At 43.5% G+C, this 17,443-nt stretch overlaps 2 protein-coding genes and 1 pseudogene across 3 annotated transcripts in view; 2 read left to right on the top strand and 1 right to left on the bottom strand.

Annotated features, from left to right (window-relative positions):
• Window positions 1–17,443, top strand: part of LOC126561503 (bifunctional heparan sulfate N-deacetylase/N-sulfotransferase) — a 120,536-nt gene that overhangs the window by 56,158 nt on the left and 46,935 nt on the right. The window contains exon 2 of one of the 2 annotated variants that reach the window (XM_050217694.1): window positions 2,691–3,031. In XM_050217694.1, the coding sequence (XP_050073651.1) occupies window positions 2,913–3,031 (119 nt within the window). In that variant the 5' untranslated portion in view covers window positions 2,691–2,912. Of the gene's footprint in view, window positions 1–2,280; window positions 3,032–17,443 lie in introns of those variants that run through there. The other variant, XM_050217693.1, reaches the window with a different exon arrangement.
• The window catches only part of LOC126561303 (nuclear pore membrane glycoprotein 210), a 359,207-nt gene that overhangs the window by 332,884 nt on the left and 8,880 nt on the right, over window positions 1–17,443 (bottom strand). The gene's annotated exons all lie outside the window — the stretch shown is intronic.
• LOC126562293 (uncharacterized) lies at window positions 8,320–9,626 on the top strand (annotated as a pseudogene).

Below are 17,443 nucleotides of genomic sequence, written 5' to 3'. Positions count from 1 at the left end.
TTACGTGCGCGGGGATGCTTTTCCCGAGATCAAGAATGTCATGCCACATTTCACTGATTGACTTAGACGAGGTCGACAACTTTTCCCGAAAGTGACACTTCCAGGCAAGCCGCAACGCTGAACCTGAACGGGGGAGAAGTAGCAGAAGGAACAAGACTGAGTTGATAAGGAGGGAAAAAATGGCATACGCGTTTATGCAAATGAAGTTTGATGCTTTGTTTCAAGTTTTCTTTCGTTTCTGAGTTTAACCTGCCCGAGAACTTCCATGCTGGCGGAAGTTTGTTTGCCTTAGCCGACTTAGCAACGGCGCCAGACGCATGGAGGAGGAGTTTTTTGTCTTCTTTTTTGTTATTTTTGCACATTTCCATATCAGAAAGGTGACAAGCTTCTGCCTTTTTGACGCAGACGACGACGACGACGCAATTTCCATGCCGATTTGATGACCCTTCTCAGGTGTTCCGCTTTTGGGGGAAGTTCTCTCAAAAGTTTATTCTCCCATATTGGTAAAAGCTACAAAAACAGTGTTGCGCCTACTGAAGCATGCTTCGCATGCAATAGCAGCATTACCATGCACGTGCAGCTTTACGATCGGCGATCGTTAATCGCGATACTCAGCAAAAGGTAATTTAATTGCACGGGGTCGAGTTTGCTGTTGCTGCTGGCGCCAGATGCAGATTCGGGTGCCGTGTTTGCACGGCAATATGACTGTTTTGAATTTTTGATTGCAATCATCATCACCATCATCATCATCATCATCATCGCCATCACTATCGGCATTCAATCTATCCATACTATCTATCTATCTAGCCGTCGCTTCGGTTAGAAGCGGCGAGATTCGCCGAGTTTATGGGAACGGAACCGGCAGAATGGCCAGGTTGTTCGCATCCTAATGGTTTATGTATAAGCATGTCCGGTTTTGGGCATCAACTGGCCATTAGCTGGGGATTCTCTGGCCGGAACGTATCCATAATTTAACATTTATCCATTCGAGCGGGAGGTCGTAGAATACCTCGGACGATCCTTTTGATAAGTTCCTGTCCTGAATTGAGGTAGTGAGTTGTATCAATGTAGGTGCGTGTGTGCGTGTGAGTGTGTGTGTGTGTGTCGATCACGTACACGGGGGCCAGTTTTCCGATCCATTACTCTCTGGTGTGGGTATAGTTTTCCCTGACATTACGCTAACGGAGCTGCTCCGTCGATGGTCGGATCAAAAATGTAATCGTTAGAGTGAGGAAGAGATAGAAAGAACGACTGCTTAAACGGCGGACCCTTTCGATTCCGATGAAGGCACGTTTTATCTGCTTTCGGTACGGTATAATGGCAAATAGTTAACAAACACATTTTATGTGACGATCGAATCGTGAACCGTCCCTAGCTTACCGAGCTGACCTTGCTGTGGTGATGCCGACTGGAATGCAAATCAGCATTTGAACTGGTCAACAAAATGACTACAACAGTTTAGAGGTTTGCTGATGAGATATTAGTAGATAAAGTTGATTGAGTTTGATAACAAATGTACTAAAGTGCACTCTTCTTTTTTTTTAATCAACTTGATGTTTTAGTTCAAAACCGCCAATAGAACACGCACACGAAACATTCTCAAAACATATTAGCCCTAATGATATGCAATAAATTAACACAGTATCTAATATCGATATGTTTTCTGTTTCATTTTAGGAACATCACGTACTGATCTGCTCCTGCCCAAAGTACCACACAACCCCGAGGGTACACCTGGATCTATTGCAAGCGAGTGAAAAATTACGATCCACCGGAAAGCAAACCCACCGCTCATCATCGGTCCCTCCGTCATTGCACATCGCGTCCCCGTGTGACGCACTTGGAACCGCACCCAAGCAACAATGTAAATGTCGAATAACATCACGTACCTCGCTCGGATTCATAGCCAATTGTGCGTGATTGATGCAAGCTCGGTGGTGGTACGCCAGAACCATGAGGCCAGGGAGTGCCACACCGAACCTATTAAAAGAAACAAATTACGTACGAAAGAATACACCCGCTGGAAGAACACAGGGCGCCACAAAACATCACACTTTGGCAAAGTGTGTATTTGAAGTGCGCTGGAACGAGTAGATTAGCGAAACCTACACCGTCGCACTTCACGAACGCGAAAGGTGATTTGCAATTGCCTTTTCTCAATCAGCGACTGTTACACCGTGATACGGCGTGATTAGTTGGTGTGCCCATACTTACTGGCTGCAACCACTTGTCCTCGCTCGAGGAATTGGATATTGCGAAGGGATCTAAGCGCAGACCCTGGAACCCGGCTGCGTGCCGGTGCGTAGCGAAGCGGTGGCGTCGTGCTACGCGGGCTCAGTCCCATCATGAAAGCATCGGAATCCAAGGTGAAGCTATGGAGTGCCAACTCGTCACCAACGGCCAGTACCGAAAACCTTTACGGTCCAGCGTCAGCGCCCGGTACGCATTGGGTGCACGTTGGCGGTGGTGCGGACAGCGGTGGAAGAAGCACACACGATGTAACGTCACAACGGCAGATCGGCGATCATCCTCAGACGGCTGGTTCGGCGACGCATTCGGCAAACGGCGAACACATCACACTAAATCTAGCCGGCTATTCAGCTGATCTCCGTAGTACGAAGAGTGCAGGTGGGGGTGGCGGTAACGGTGGTAATGGACGACCACGAGCCAGCAGGTCGGTAGATCAGCAGCAGAGTGCTTCTGCAGTAACGGAAGCTACCTACGGAGTCAGTGTCGCGCCATCGGGCGCTGCGTACGGTTTAACTAGTGTAAATAGCAATCACGGCGTTGGGCCGCCCGGGTCGAGTAGTGTGAGTAGCCGCAACCGACACAGTGGCGGTTACGGTTCGAGTAGCTACAGCAACGGAAGCGTCGCCGGCTTCAACGGTAACGGTAGTGAGCGAAGTGCCTGTATGCCAGTGTTTTCCTTCGGCTACTTCGGCAAGATGCGAATGTTCGTGATCCTGCTCGCGGTGACTTGCATCACCGTGTTCGGATTCGCACACTATATGGATAGTTCATCGATTACTAGGTAAGAGAAAATATTGATGATTGTACTGATTGATCTTTATAATATGGAAAATATGTCGTGTTATTTCTGGGATGTTACGAATGGCGATAAATATTGTTGGTCGTATGTCCAATCATTATGTCCAATCTACACATAGCAGACTTGTTTTACAATTAAAGGATCTTTTAGATCTGACAGTCTAAACTAGATTGGAAACTAGTCTTATTTTTGCAGGAATCCATAGTCGTTTCTTACCTTGAACAGCTAGTAAAGCTAAATTAATAGCATTTGACGTCCATGAATATTTTGTTCAAAATTGTTGTATTAAGTTTGGAGAAAGTTATATATTAATGTTGTCAAAACTTGAAAAATACATATGTTGAAGTTAATTGCTTTATTGTAGCTCAACATCTTATATTAATGATAGCTTATTTGTCATCAATTTATATTTTCGTTCAATTCGGAATCTTTTTTCGTATTGTTATCTGTGTCAAAAAAGTCATCGAAATCCCGTTCTGGGTCTCATTTGTTTCCTTCCCATTTCCAAAAACACAAACGCTGGACAGCATATGTTGGTTCGTGCCAAAACAACTGTGATCGTAAATTGCACCGCCCGCATCACATTTCAACCCGAAACGACAATTTTCCGGAATCCCATCCGGGCGTTTATCCGGTACTGTTACCCATTTTTGCGCTTCTACCTGTCCAAAATTTTGCTGCAGTCAGCAATTTAGCACTCTTTCGTCAAGCGCCCCAACCGTGTGCGTGGGTGTGTGTGTTGACAGCCATTCCGATGGGTGGTGGGAATGAAAGCAAGAAGGATCTGTTCTGTGTTTGGTGTCCCATCCGGTCATACCGAAGGGGAAAAAAGGTATAAAGCAGTCACCGCCCAGGAAGGATTCGTTTCGAGCTTGTTCGAGCTTAACGACATCACAACAGGCTGACCTTACCGTGTACGGCAGCAAATAAGGTAACCCTATCTCCCGTATCGCATCGTTCTTCGACCTGATGATGTCGAGACCTGACATATCCCACTGGTCATGCAGGTGCGGTAGTCAAAAAAGGACCATCAACACCGACTGTTGCAACATGTCGGATGACCTAGAATTATCCCGCCAGTTTCGATCTATTCTATCGTGTGATACAACGGAGATCCGGGTGGATGGGATAACGGGGAGTCCATGTCTTACAGCAAGCAGCACGCCTTGCACTGAGTCCTACATTTTCCTGCAGCGGAAGAATCGATGAACTGTAAATTATTCCACTCAGGCATTTAATTGTGTGTCATTCGAGCTCGGTATGGGGCTCGGTTGTGGAAGATCCCTGGGAGCAAACACCGGAGCAGGTCAATGGATAAGAATTTAATTTACGCCTGTCTTAGCCTGGAATGTTCTTATTAAGTGCCGTGCAGACGACGTTCTAAGGTGGTTTCGGTTGTGGTAGGTGGGCTTGCAGCAGATTCCCGTTTCGGGACAATGTGCTTATGCAGACGAGCGTAGGAACGTACTCGTCGTGCAGATAGCAAAAGGTTTTGGCCGATGGCCCAATTTAAATCTTGATGCATGCAGGAAACTGCACACAATATGCTCTACCGCTTCGCACTCGTGGTGCAGCCTGATGCATTGACGAGCCAACGAAATTGGCTGTAAGAATTTTCTCCCATCAATGGGCTTGGGGATGCTACTGTGGCCTTGTTATTACTGTTGCACAAAGGGAATTTAATAAAACTTCACAATGAACAAGTTGTTTAAATTGTATTATCAAACAATGGGATGGAACCAGTTGGAATTAAGAAACTTATATGTTGATCTGTGCAATCGTACGTGCAAGGATCAGTTGTATGGAACGCTGGTAGAAAGCTAATGAAGCTCCAGCAGTATGATTCCGGAATCGAGTAAGAGCGAGCGATTTCAACACTGACATTTGCTCCTTTATCCACGTGATGTTATGATTCCCGTACGATTAGTTCCATTCGGTACAGTTAAATGGGAGAAGGACTTCGGGTGAGGATAGGAGCAACTTTTGTGAAAACGATTACCACCCGTCCTTATCACCTCACCATACACTCCACCCCAAGGGCCAGTTGTTTTTGTGAGCGTGTTTGTCTTCTTCGCCGTTCTGCCGAGTCTACCCAGCCTGGTCTGGTGTTCTATCTGCCCGTTTAACTTTCTGTTTGACACGCCAGAGACAATCATAATCCTTGCTATTTACCAAGGTCCTCATTCCTCCGGCCGAGGCAGAGTAAAGCATGGATGAGCGCAGGGGATAGGTCGGGTTAAAATTGAAACCAAACTTACTTAATCTCTTTGCCTTGTGCATATTTGGCTCGATTTTAGAGAGTGCAACTTCATTTTCATTTTGTGCCGGAACATTTACGGGTGAGAGTTTGTGCAGAAACAAGCAGCAGCGGGTTCTTTTTTTTCTTTTCCGATTCCAAATCTAGAGTGTGTTCGTTTTGTTTTTTTTTTTCGTCCCGGGACCATAGATTTGGAAATCCACGTTCCACGGGAACCACGGGCGCGAGAAACACTGCCGACAACGGGACGCCGGAAGTGTGATAAAATCTAATTAAATTTAAACTTTATCTTAATTTCAATTTCAATTTTCGGATACGCCGGGCGACAGATTTAACCAGGCTGGTGAGGTAGGCCTTGCAGAGCGAATGGCTTTCCATCGAATGATTCTTGGTGGGTCCTTGGTGGGTTGGTGGGTCCAGGCGAGGGTCGCAAAGTTTTGCACCAAACAACGCCCGGTTTCGGTTCCGGGATTTTCTACGCTTGGTAAAGAAACAAGAATTTACACTCACTTTGTCGCTGGCGTTCGGTTGTAGAGCGGCTTGTATTTTTGTTTTTGTTTTTTTGCTGTTGTTGTTTGACAACAATCTTGTTTGGTTTAATTTCACACAGCGTCCTGTACCCAGCAATACCGCAATGGCTGTTTGGGAATCGTCTCTTTCCCGGGGAAGAAGTTCGAGTTCTCTGCCTAATAGACATGCAATCTCTACCCACATAGCAGTGTAATTACTACATTCCCCAACTACTAAAGTAAGAGATTCGATTTATATTGCTTACATTCCTGTTGGTTTAGTTCCCATTCCCAATTGCGTGTTCAAATTTACAACTCTAAGAAAGAGGTCGTTCAGAACAGTGCAGTCAAAGGAATGTTTCTAATCGGTTAACATAGATTTTCAACAGAATTTTAAGATCTCTAAGCAGATTTGGACTGGACGGAACTGTCATGCACGTTCAGTTGGTCCAGCCACACTCAAATTAGTTAAGCGCTACGTTTGATCAATAGTTTTATGTCCACTTATTGAAACTCTTCCTTCCTGTGACCCTGAGTAACGCTCTTATTTAAGTGAAATGCAATTTATGTCAATTGAAGACAATTGCTTTTTAGCGTTTCTATGTCAGCACATTCATTTCTTTCCTATCAAACGTGCAAAAAATGACAAGTCTGCTGCAGATCACGTTTCTTTACGTCATCCTTAAATTGTCAAAGGAGTCGAATTCTCCTTATTTTTCTTGGCTTAACGACCTCTAAGGTCATGCCGACCATCGAAATTGCTTTCTAGACTGTTCCCTCGTAGTGAGGACTGATTGGTTAGTCAGTCCACACTACGAGGGGACCGTCCGAATGGGATTTGAACCCCGGTCCTGCCGTTTGAAAACCGGCGCCGCTGTTGCGTACACCACTGGGCCGCTCAAATTTCAGGTAATTTAGGTCCATTTAAGGTTATTCAGATTTTTTTTTCAATAAAAATCAACAAAGTTAAAAAAGTCCTGTGATTTAATAATCTTTTTAGTTTATAATTTGATAGTTGTGTAGTTATTTATTTTTCGTGTATTTTTTATGAATTGCATCGTCATATTGTACATGTCGAACATGTACACATACTTAGCAGTACAATTTTTTTTATCAAGAATTTTTTAATAATTAAGGTAATTAAGGTTTTAATTAAGGCTCATGGCAGGATAAGTTAGCGAATACCGCCCAGACAGTCTGCACATAAGACTCAGTGATTATCCTGCTTTGGGTAAACTAAATCAAGGAAAATCGGAAACGATATGCCAACACCTTTCGAGTTTGTAGCGTCGATTAGGAAGAAGATAGAGAAGACTTCCATGTTTCTCGTTTTCAATTTATATACTTGCGTAAATCTTCTCAAAACATGTGATATTCAAACATTCTTGTTTCAAAAAAGCTTTTATTTTCCTAAGAGTAAAGCAGCTTTAAATCACTTATGAATTTAAACTAAACATAATCTTAAAAGTTTCAAGCATTAATGCTTGACTGAAATTGGTAAAACGTAAACAAACTTAAATCACTAACCACCATACTGAGATTTCGGTGCACTGTTCCGTCACAGTTTTGTTCATATTTTTCGGAGTGATGCCTCGAACCATACCAACAACCATCCAACACTATCCACACGTTTAATCTTACCAAAAAAAAAGCATTCCGTTTCGAAAAAGCGTCGAGACGTTGCATTAAAGGCGGAAAGTTTTAATGAATTAAATACTTCCCGCTCCGCAAACAACCAGCACCATTCTCCTTGCCACTGTATCCCCATATTTGGTAATGGGATAAGAAAAAAAAAAAGGCGATTCTGTTCGGTTGAACTTTTCAACTTCCGTCCGCCGATCCGAAACCTGCAAAGCGGAAATGCAAAGAGCGAGCGATTTTTAGATGCTAGACTAAAAGGGCCAGGTTCTTTGGCAAGTCGCGCCGACTGATGTGGATGTTCCATTCCTTTATCACGCGCACCACCAGTATCACTGGTTGGGCGCGTACTGCCTGCCACTGCCGCGTACCAGATTGGGGCGCGATGTTCTTGGATGGGATGGGTAAATTATCTCCTAGAACGCGTCCGATAAGCGGTGAAAATCTGCGCCATACCATCGTCTCACTGTCTCGACGGGAGCGCGCGCGTGTGTGTGTGTGTTTGTACAATTCGTAAAGCAGCGTGGTCGTTAAAGTACTCAGTGGGAGAAGCTTATCTTGTTGAACTGTTGTCCGGCTTAGCACAGGGTCGTTATCCGATGCGGGATGCCCTTAAATCGGAGGTGGCGTACGTTGTCAGTCCGGTATGCGGTTGTATGCGTCGCCCGTCCGTGTAAACAGTTTCGCTACGGGTTCTCGAACGCAGTCGTCATTAAACCCTTACGGGAGCAGTTAAGAAAGGTGACTGCCGACCTGTGTAGCGCTGGATGCGTAGTAAAACCGTTTGATGCGGGATGCTACGATTGATTCGGATCAGCAAACAGAGATTAATTTCTAATAGGCTGTTTGCTATTAATGTTCTTGGAATGCTATTGTTTGCGTTCGCGTTACTCACGGAAGCGCTTCTTCGTCAGCTTCAGAAGGGTCAGTTGACGTTGTCGCCACCGATTAATCCATCTTGACGACGTCGTCGAGAGCAGAATCCGCTGCTGATAAGGTTCCCAGATGCCGCAACACCGCCCGCGATAATGTGTGCTGCATTTCATCGCTAGTCCAACCAGTCTCGCTGTGCATTTCTCGGTGGTCGGTTCGCGTTCGTAACGTTTCCCTTTTTATAATGGTTCCACGGGGCTCGCTTCTGCTGCAGGCAACCGTACTGCTGGCCCTTACCGGGTGCATTTGCCGGGCACAGTCAAAGAACTACAAGTGCTCCATTATAAATGAGGCCGGATTTTGCTTCGTCGAGAACGTTTACCTCGACGTTACCACCAACGGTATCGGGGGGGATTCGAGTGCGAGCATGAGGGTGCAGTTTCCACGCCACCCAACGCTACTCATCAAATCCGGTGCGATACCATACTTCGGGAAGGATATCTTTGCGCTGTTGGGCAGCACTCGTCAGCTGCATGTGTACAACAGTACCAGCATTAGGCACCTGTTCATCCCGGTAAGCAATCTGACGGAGATCAACGTCCAGCGAAATGGTCTCACAGAGTTCGATGTCGAACCGGTGGAAAACCGTGAGCTGAAGATGCTCTCCATCGTGCACAATGGGCTGGTCAGTGTGCCTCGCAACATCCGCTTTTTGGTGGGTTTGGAAAAGCTCTATCTCTACAACAACTCGATCGAATACTTTGACCTGGAAATGCTAGCGAACGCCACGAGCTCGTTGAAAATTCTTTCCATCTACGACAATCGCATCAAAACGCTCGATTCCCGGACCGCACTGTACTTCCCGAAGCTCCAAACACTGTCGCTGAGCAAGAACAAGCTCTCGTTTGTGCCTTACTTTGATGAATCGTTTCCCGCCCTTACGGTGGTGTCACTGCGTAAGAATCCTTGGAACTGTGGATGGTTGCGCACGATCATGCAGTACATCGAGACGTGGAAGATTCAGGTCGTACGCAAGGACGCGAGCTGCCGTGATCGGTGGATCAGCGAGATTTGCTGCACGTATACGGTGCTGGACTTTATCTTCGACCGGCAAGCCGCACAACTGCACCGACAGCAGCAGGTGCTGCGTAATGTGACGCATGAGAACCAGCAGCTAGTCGAAACGGTGCATCAGCTTGCGGATGACTTGCACAGGTTGCAGTTGCAGCTAGATCAACACCAGCAACCACTGTCTACAAGCAAGAGTGCTTCCGATGTGAAGACTAGTGATACTGTGTAGGCTGTACTTGTGTCAAGTGTATTACGATAGCAATAAAGTTGTGTATGTTCAGAAGTAATTGCGTGTTGCTTTGTGTCATTTGTGTGAACAAAGTAGATTGTGGAAGCTGGCTTCATATCATAATTTCTAGTGAATGAACGCTTTGTTTGATGAACGTTTACTATGGATGAATTTGATGATCATATTGGATAAAATTTTATCATTAATTCCTTATAAAAAAAATTCCATTAACCTTGTGCTTCTACAAATCGTGAAATTTTTTATTTTCCCTAGTATATTATTTATTTATTTTTCTAGTGTGCGGGATGTGAAAGAAATAGTGCAGAAATACAGCATACGAATTTTATGTAGTTCAATGTTCTACGAGTTAAACATTGAACCAATCGATTTGTTTCTTCAAATCAAAACAGCATGTTCAGATTTCTGACAAAAAAGGTGAATTAGGCACGGCCATCTAATAGCTTTGTAGAAGAATAAAATGCAGCATAAAGTGTTGAGGAAAATTGATCGATGTGATTCTCTTCGTCTATTTTTAGTCCATTGGAACTTCTAGTTTATATTTCATGAACTTGATTTTTATTGAAATAATTTTAGAAAGTAGTTTAAAGGCTTATGTCTATACTTCTATAATAAAACTGATTTTTTTTCTATTGTTTAAACTTTAAAATAACAAACAAAAAACGCTAAACTTCGCTGAACTGTTTTAGTTAGCTAAATAAATAGCAACATATTTTAATTAAATATAACATGCACATCATTCCGATCGATTTGTATTTGCCGAATGTTTCACTCACTCAACCGACACTACTACTTCCAGTTTGTTAAAACTAATTCCATGTGCACGAAAAAGCAAACACAACCCAGCTAAACGCTGCAGCCAACCCGGTCCGGTCAAAAGACCATCGCTGTAATAATCAAATATTTAAATTCAAACAGCAAACTATTTTACCCGCAGCCATAAAGCTATACCGAGCGCGTCATCATAATCACGGGAAAGGAAAAAAAGGAACAAAATTTTCCAATTGCGTTGCATGCGTAAGATGGAAAGCAGAGTGTGTGAAGCCGGGGACAAGCAGAGACGAGTTTCTATTTATGCTTGATGTATTTATTAAAACCACACCGGTTGGAGTGCGGCACTAGCTAATTTCCGCTTCGCTTAAATGCACCAGAAACCGAACAATCCCGTCGGTTTACCGCCATTATTTTTTTTTTGGATTTTATTTTGTTTCTTCTGTGAGTAAAAAAATCCCCCTCCTCCTCCCCTGTAACAGATGGATGTGGCCACTTTGTTTCCCCAGTGGTCATCGAAAGACCCGTAGGCTTTGCCGGATGAGTTGTGCTACGGGGTGGGGTGACGTGGTAGTGAATTTTCCCACCCACATTGGACGTTAATGTCCGTACGACATAAATTCATTATTCAATCACTTTGCCACGCCAGCATTGCGCCAGGAGGGGGCTGATTGATGGAAGAAGGTGTGAGAGCCGGGCCGACAGGAAAAGTGAATCGTCCATCGCCTACCACATTCCAACACTTGTGCTAGCAAAACCCGCAACCGGCGCTGGGGAGGACATTCTAGCAGCATAAAGCGGACTATTTATCACGCGTCCCTGAAGCCCTGGTTTGATCGCATTCCCAAAGCCCTTTCGCCTGTCACATACACTTTCGCGCGATGATGAAGGATAATTAGCTAGACATTCCGACTGTGTGTTGTGCGCGCACAAGGTTTGAATTATGGGCATAACTCACCGACCGATACGTACTTCCGGCCGGTTGGACGGTGTCGTCGATAGTGTCGGTGGCAGGTATTGGATGGCTTACGTTTAACGGCCAACGGGCCCGGACCGTGCAGGTATGAACCACATGCGAGCAGCACAAAAATTGGCATTCCAGATTTTTGATTGAACGCTTGCATTATGCATGAACGATTATTTTCCTCTATTTCAAACGCACGTTAGTTGACCGACAAGCTCGGAATCGGAAGCCGTCAGCTCGTAGCACAGGAACAGGAGCCAACAATCGATGCCCGTTAGCTTCGTGTTGTTAGTTGTTGTCATTTATGATTATGTCTTTTTTACTCCGTTAGCAGTAGCAATTCTACTGTCGGCAGATATTTGATACGACAGCGATGATTTTTGGACGGAGCGAAGGATACATATTTAAGTAGCGTTTCTTAGTAAACGAGCAAGTGAGGAGCGAATAACGAGGAAAATGGATTTGAATTAAACATTCTATCACGGTTGAATCACATCAATGTGACAATCCTAAAAATATAAATATTACTACTTCTTCATCTTGGCTTAACGATCCATGACTACTAGGTCACGCCGGCCATTGGATTGCTTACTAGACTTGTTGATATCACGAAGTTGGATACTCAGTCCTAACTATGGACGTACGGTCCGAATGAGATTTAAACTACGGCCCTGTCGTGGTCCTGTTGAAACCGTAACCTTCACCATGTTCAAACCTTATCTATTCTGTAGAGTTTGCAGGTTTGGAACTCGGAAGATTCGATGATCCAATAGAAAGAATCCTTGAAATATTCGAATCGGACTGGATTCTAATTGTCGGATTCGATCCGAAAGGAATTCGACAAGGATTCGAATTCGATTAGGATTTCATTAGGATTCGATTCGATTCAGATTCTATTGGGATTGGATCCGATTGGGATTTGATTGTGATTCGGTTGGGATTCTAACCGATTCGATACGATTAGGATTCGAAGGGGGTTGGATGGGGATTCGATTCAGATTCTTTACGAATAGGTTTCGCTAGCTTATTAGGGTGGGATTGGAGATGAAATATCTAAAGAAAATAGAGATCAAATTAAAGTAAATGGAAATTGCAAATTAATTAATGGAAATTAAGCAAACAGGAATAGTTCTTCCGAGACGTGAAAAACACTGTTAACCCTTTTAAAATAATCCGTAAAAATCTTTGTTGCTCCTGTCACAATAAAATGTAATAGCGAAATGTAATGGTAAGAGGATCCCGTGCCGTGTAAAGTGTTGCCACTGGCACTGTGATATTTACACTCTCTTTCTTTCATAGAAACGCACAACGCTGTGTATGAGATGAGCTCTGATGTTTAACTGCGTCTTTTTATTCATAACTACGTATTTACGGCTTCTAGTTCGCGATTGCCTATTCCGGACTGTCCACGACTGACTCTCTTTACGCCACTAAACTTAGTGAAAATTCTTTACGTTCTGAAGTGTGGAAAATTCCTTTTTTTGATCTACCTGTTTACTTAAATTTTGATCGGTTATAGGTGATGGCGCATTTTTGGTTTAATATTTCAAAGTCTGGAGTCTGGAGTTATGTGCATGTAGTTCAGTTTGATGCTTGACTCTGCTGACGTTGACGAGTGGTGCTCGTGGGAGCTACATGTGATCAGTTCGGTTTTTTTTTGTTCTTAACTCAGAGTCACCTTAATCTTGTCCTAATTAATCTATTGTTGTAATATCCATGCTTGCATTGAATGTTCCAATAAGTTGTATGCAGCCTTTATGCACTTTGAACATGCATTTAAATCGGTTTGCAAAGGTCGTATGGTGGGTTTTGCTACATCTCCTCTTCTCTGATGTAAAACATTCAATCTTTCATTGCGTTTGTACTTAAAATCCTTTCATGTTCCTCCAGAGGTTATAGTTGGTTTACAGGTTTATCGAATTTCAAGAGTAACATAACAGGCGTGGAATGCCTGTCTATTTTTAACTTTTTGTTTAAATATATTTTTGATAAACTAACAAAGTAAGCAATGTTTTGTTTGATAAAGATTCATGCCTATGACGACGAAAAATGCCGGAAGTTATTGCATTTACCCCATTATTTATCATCAATTGTCTAATTATAATTCTATTGCTTTTGTTAAAGCTATGGCCAAAAGTAAACGTTTGAGTTTAAAAAGGAAAAAGATTGCCATTTAGGTACAAAAACATACTGCCGAATTAACCTGTAGATGGATCATATTTTTCCAATCCGATTCGACTACAGACTATCTAGACACATTGTATTCGTGTTTTAAATATCAGGTCTGCTTTAATTGCATTACTGAAAGTAATAGCAGCTAAAATAGCAGTTTTTTTAACAATTTAAATTTTTATTTGAAAAATTGTTCCCTGTCAGTTTAATTTTCTTTTCGCTTCACAATCATAATCATCTTTCATCGTCGGCCTGCCAAAAGGAGAAAAAACCCCTCTACAACAGCGTGATTGTGGTGGCCGTTTCCTTTAAAAATCAAAATCTCAAGATATCGCTAACGATCGACAATTCATTCGCCAATCAAGCGTACTTGACGGAACAAACGTCACTCATTGCACTGTTCGTGTGGTACAATAATGGAGTGAAAAAAAACTATAAACTAACTTGATTTGCGCACTCGTTTGGAGGATGCTAAGCCGGCTCAAAGTCAGCAAACTTTTGCATTGTTGTGTGATGGCAGAAAGAAGGACAAAAAGCATAAAAAAGCAGGTAGATGGTATTGTAGAAAACAAGCACATTTTTGTTGGAAAATAAGTTCGTTTCGATGTTATTGCTGCACGGTCCGCCTTCTTCCGCCACCGTAAAGCACTGTACTTTAGTCGATGCACATTCCTGCGGGTTTATAATGCAAGGAAATAGTCATAGTTGCGTTGCATTCGAAGTGGGAAGAAAGCAGCATCTCGCGCTGCATGCAAATCATCATGGCCGGTCAGCCAAAAGGAAAGAAATAACAATAAAAAAACAGCTTCCCATACCCAGTCTGGCTTCTGCCTTCGCTTGGCTACTGGTGTGCTGAAGAATTTGTGTTCTGCTTTTCCGACGGTGCTCTTTCTTTATCGCTTCCGGTCAAGTGAAAAACAGGAAAAAAAAACAAGAGCCAAGCAAGCCAGGAAAAACTGCATCCACCAACAGGCGGCAAAAGTGGCAAGCACTTGCGTGTTCCCCATTTTTATCCCGCTGCCGGTTTGAGGGACGGTTGATATGGAGGAAAGACTTTTGCTCCAAAAAGGCAAACGTGCAGTGGGCACTTCACTTCGCATACCCAAAAGTCAGCCTGAAGGCTGCTGGTCGCTGTGGGTTGTTATAGAATAACATAAAAAAATGAACATTCTCTGCTATCTGCACGCTTATACACGACCCGAAACCCGAACCATAAAACTCTTGTGGCTGACCCTACGGGTAAATCGTTCGAAGGGAGGAGAGAACACAGGAACGCGGAGGTGGTTCGGTTAGCTCGCTCGCTCTCTTTCGAGTGCAAATTGAAAATCACTAACTATACGGCCGAGTGCATGGTAGCCGGTGGTGTAGCCTATGCCGCAAACAGGAACTAAAATTGCACTTTTGACTTGTACAACGAGAAATCATGGCATGCACTTCCGTGTTGCTAAAAATTCAAAAGAACCTCGACTGGAGACCACATTTCCATTTCGCATCGCAAAATCCTATTGCTCTGGCGCTCTTGCTAGGTGGCGCCGATCTCGAGAAAATCATCTTCCCATCTATGCTAGTTCATTTTTTCTCCGCCATTCGGCAATCGACTTCCATCCCGGGGAGATACGTTTTGCGTCCTTGCAATGCAAGAAAGGGTGGGAAAAAAACTACGAAGGGAAACGTTCGCTATCTCCCATCAAACGCTCATGAATCTCGTGATGAGCTTTTTTGGACACCGGACCCACCGCTTCCTAGTTCGTAGGAAATTCGGGTAGGAATGAGTTCGGTGCGCACACAATGCGAACATCTATCTTGACGTTTGCAAGCTGCTGCCCGAGTGCTGGGCCGGTTCGTTTGATGTTTGGCCCAGCTGAATGGATTGGATGGTCTTTCTGCTTTCACTCTTTTACGACTGTAGAAAATCCACGGATCATACCTGCACATGATTCAATTCCGAAGGTATTGCAACGGAGAGCACAAAGCGAACAAACAATCCAGGAACAGCTCCAAAGCAAAAGCATTCCACAGCAACGGCACAGCTTTTAAATACACGTTACGAACAACGGTTTCAAAGCACTTTAAGAAGATACACCACCACGGATGCTTAGTGGTCGCGTGTCGTGGCTAGCGCAGTTTCCCGAAAAACGTAGCGGAATATTTCCACAACGAACGTTCGGAATTCGAGCATTGGTTTTCGCTCCCGTTACTTGTTTGTTTTGGCTGCGAGATCTGATTTAGTTAAAGGGAAGCGGCTTTTATCGCTAGACAGTCACACATAATCCGTCACATAATTTTCTAAATATAAAACCGTACTGACGCACCAGTAGCAATCGGTGCTGAGAACGTGACTGGAATTCCGTGTTCCGCGGATGCGTTTTTGTTGCTAGGTTCGGGATTTTGACGTTTTAATGGATCGGAGCGCAGGAGAAATGGTTTTGTATGCGACAGTTCGGTGGCATTTTTATGTGTTGTTTTGAAAATAAAGTTAAAATATCGTCAACGGTTACGGTTTAATTTGATTTCCTCTTTTGGGATTATATTTTTAGGAAATGGTCTCTTACTTTAAATATTTAAATTCTTACATGTAGACTAAACGGGACAAGCTTGCTCTATGATGGAGCGAAACTATACCGTTTTTTAAGTTCGTGTAACTTCGAGCTCTAACGGTTCCAAAATCCACACTCAAATTTGGCAGACGTTCCATGTGCTAATATTCCAATCCAATACGTAGGCTGCTACATACATTTCTGGCCTAGGGGACAAGAAGTGTTGCCAGATGCAAGCTGATATTTTTATTCGAAAGTTTTACATTTTGCAGCATAATCACACTCACAACTTTTTGAAGTGCGACCATCATTTGTGATATTTACATTGACTTGAACAAATCAGTTTTGTTAAAAAAATGGTATTGACCCGTGATCATTTTCGTGTGATCATTTTTCACAACTTTCGACGTGGACTATCAAGACAAGACTGCTTTGAAAAATTCAAATCTTTGTATGGCGATGAAGCATCATCCTATAGCACTGGTAAAAACTGGAATAATGAATTGCAATTGAAAAAGATTGTCATGTGACATACTGCGAGATAGAGGCGTCTTTGGGCATTTCTTTCATCAGCATAAACACAATTTTGTGCAAACACCTGACCGTAAAAATGGGGTTTTTGTCGTTGATTCCCGCATACGTTGACAATCGCTCAAAAAAAGGCTCGTGTCGATTGGTGCAAGGAAATGTTTGAAAAATACGATCATGGTGCTTCAAAAGATGTTTACAAGATCGTCACAGATGACGAATCATGGATCTATGCGTATGAGCCCGAAACAAAACAACAACCGTGTGGGTCTTCAACGACGAGTCAAATCCAACGAAAGTTATCCGTGGAAGAAGCACCTTGAAGCAAATGGTCACCTGTTTCTTCGGCAAAACTGATCATATGGCGACTGTTCCGCTTGAAGAACGTTGGGCGATCAATTCCGAATGGTACACCACAATTTGTTTGCCAGAAGTCTTCGGAGAAATTCGAAAAACGAACAACAGAAGACGGATCATTCTTCACCATGACCGATGCGAGCTCTCACACATCGGCTCAAACCATCGCTTATTTGGCTGGCCAAAACGTCGTATTGATGGGTCATTCGCCCTATAGCCCTGACTGGGCACCCAATGACTTCTTTTCATTCGTGCACATCAAGAGAAAAAGATTGGTCAACGATTTTTGTTCCCATAAGATGCTGTTGAAGTGTTCAAAAACCACGTTTTTGAAGTACCTCAATCAGAGTGGCAAAAGTGCTTTAAAAATTGGTTTGAGCCTATGCAAATGCGCTAACAAAGCAAAGCATGCAATGCGCTCAAGCAATTTGTTTGAGCGCATGTCAAACTAATGTAATAATGCATGTAAT

Source organism: Anopheles maculipalpis, chromosome 3RL (assembly GCF_943734695.1).
Source record: "Anopheles maculipalpis chromosome 3RL, idAnoMacuDA_375_x, whole genome shotgun sequence".
NCBI classification, from domain to species: Eukaryota; Metazoa; Arthropoda; class Insecta; order Diptera; family Culicidae; genus Anopheles; species Anopheles maculipalpis.
Note: the sequence above shows the minus strand (reverse complement) of the source record. Positions and strands in the feature narration are given on the sequence as shown.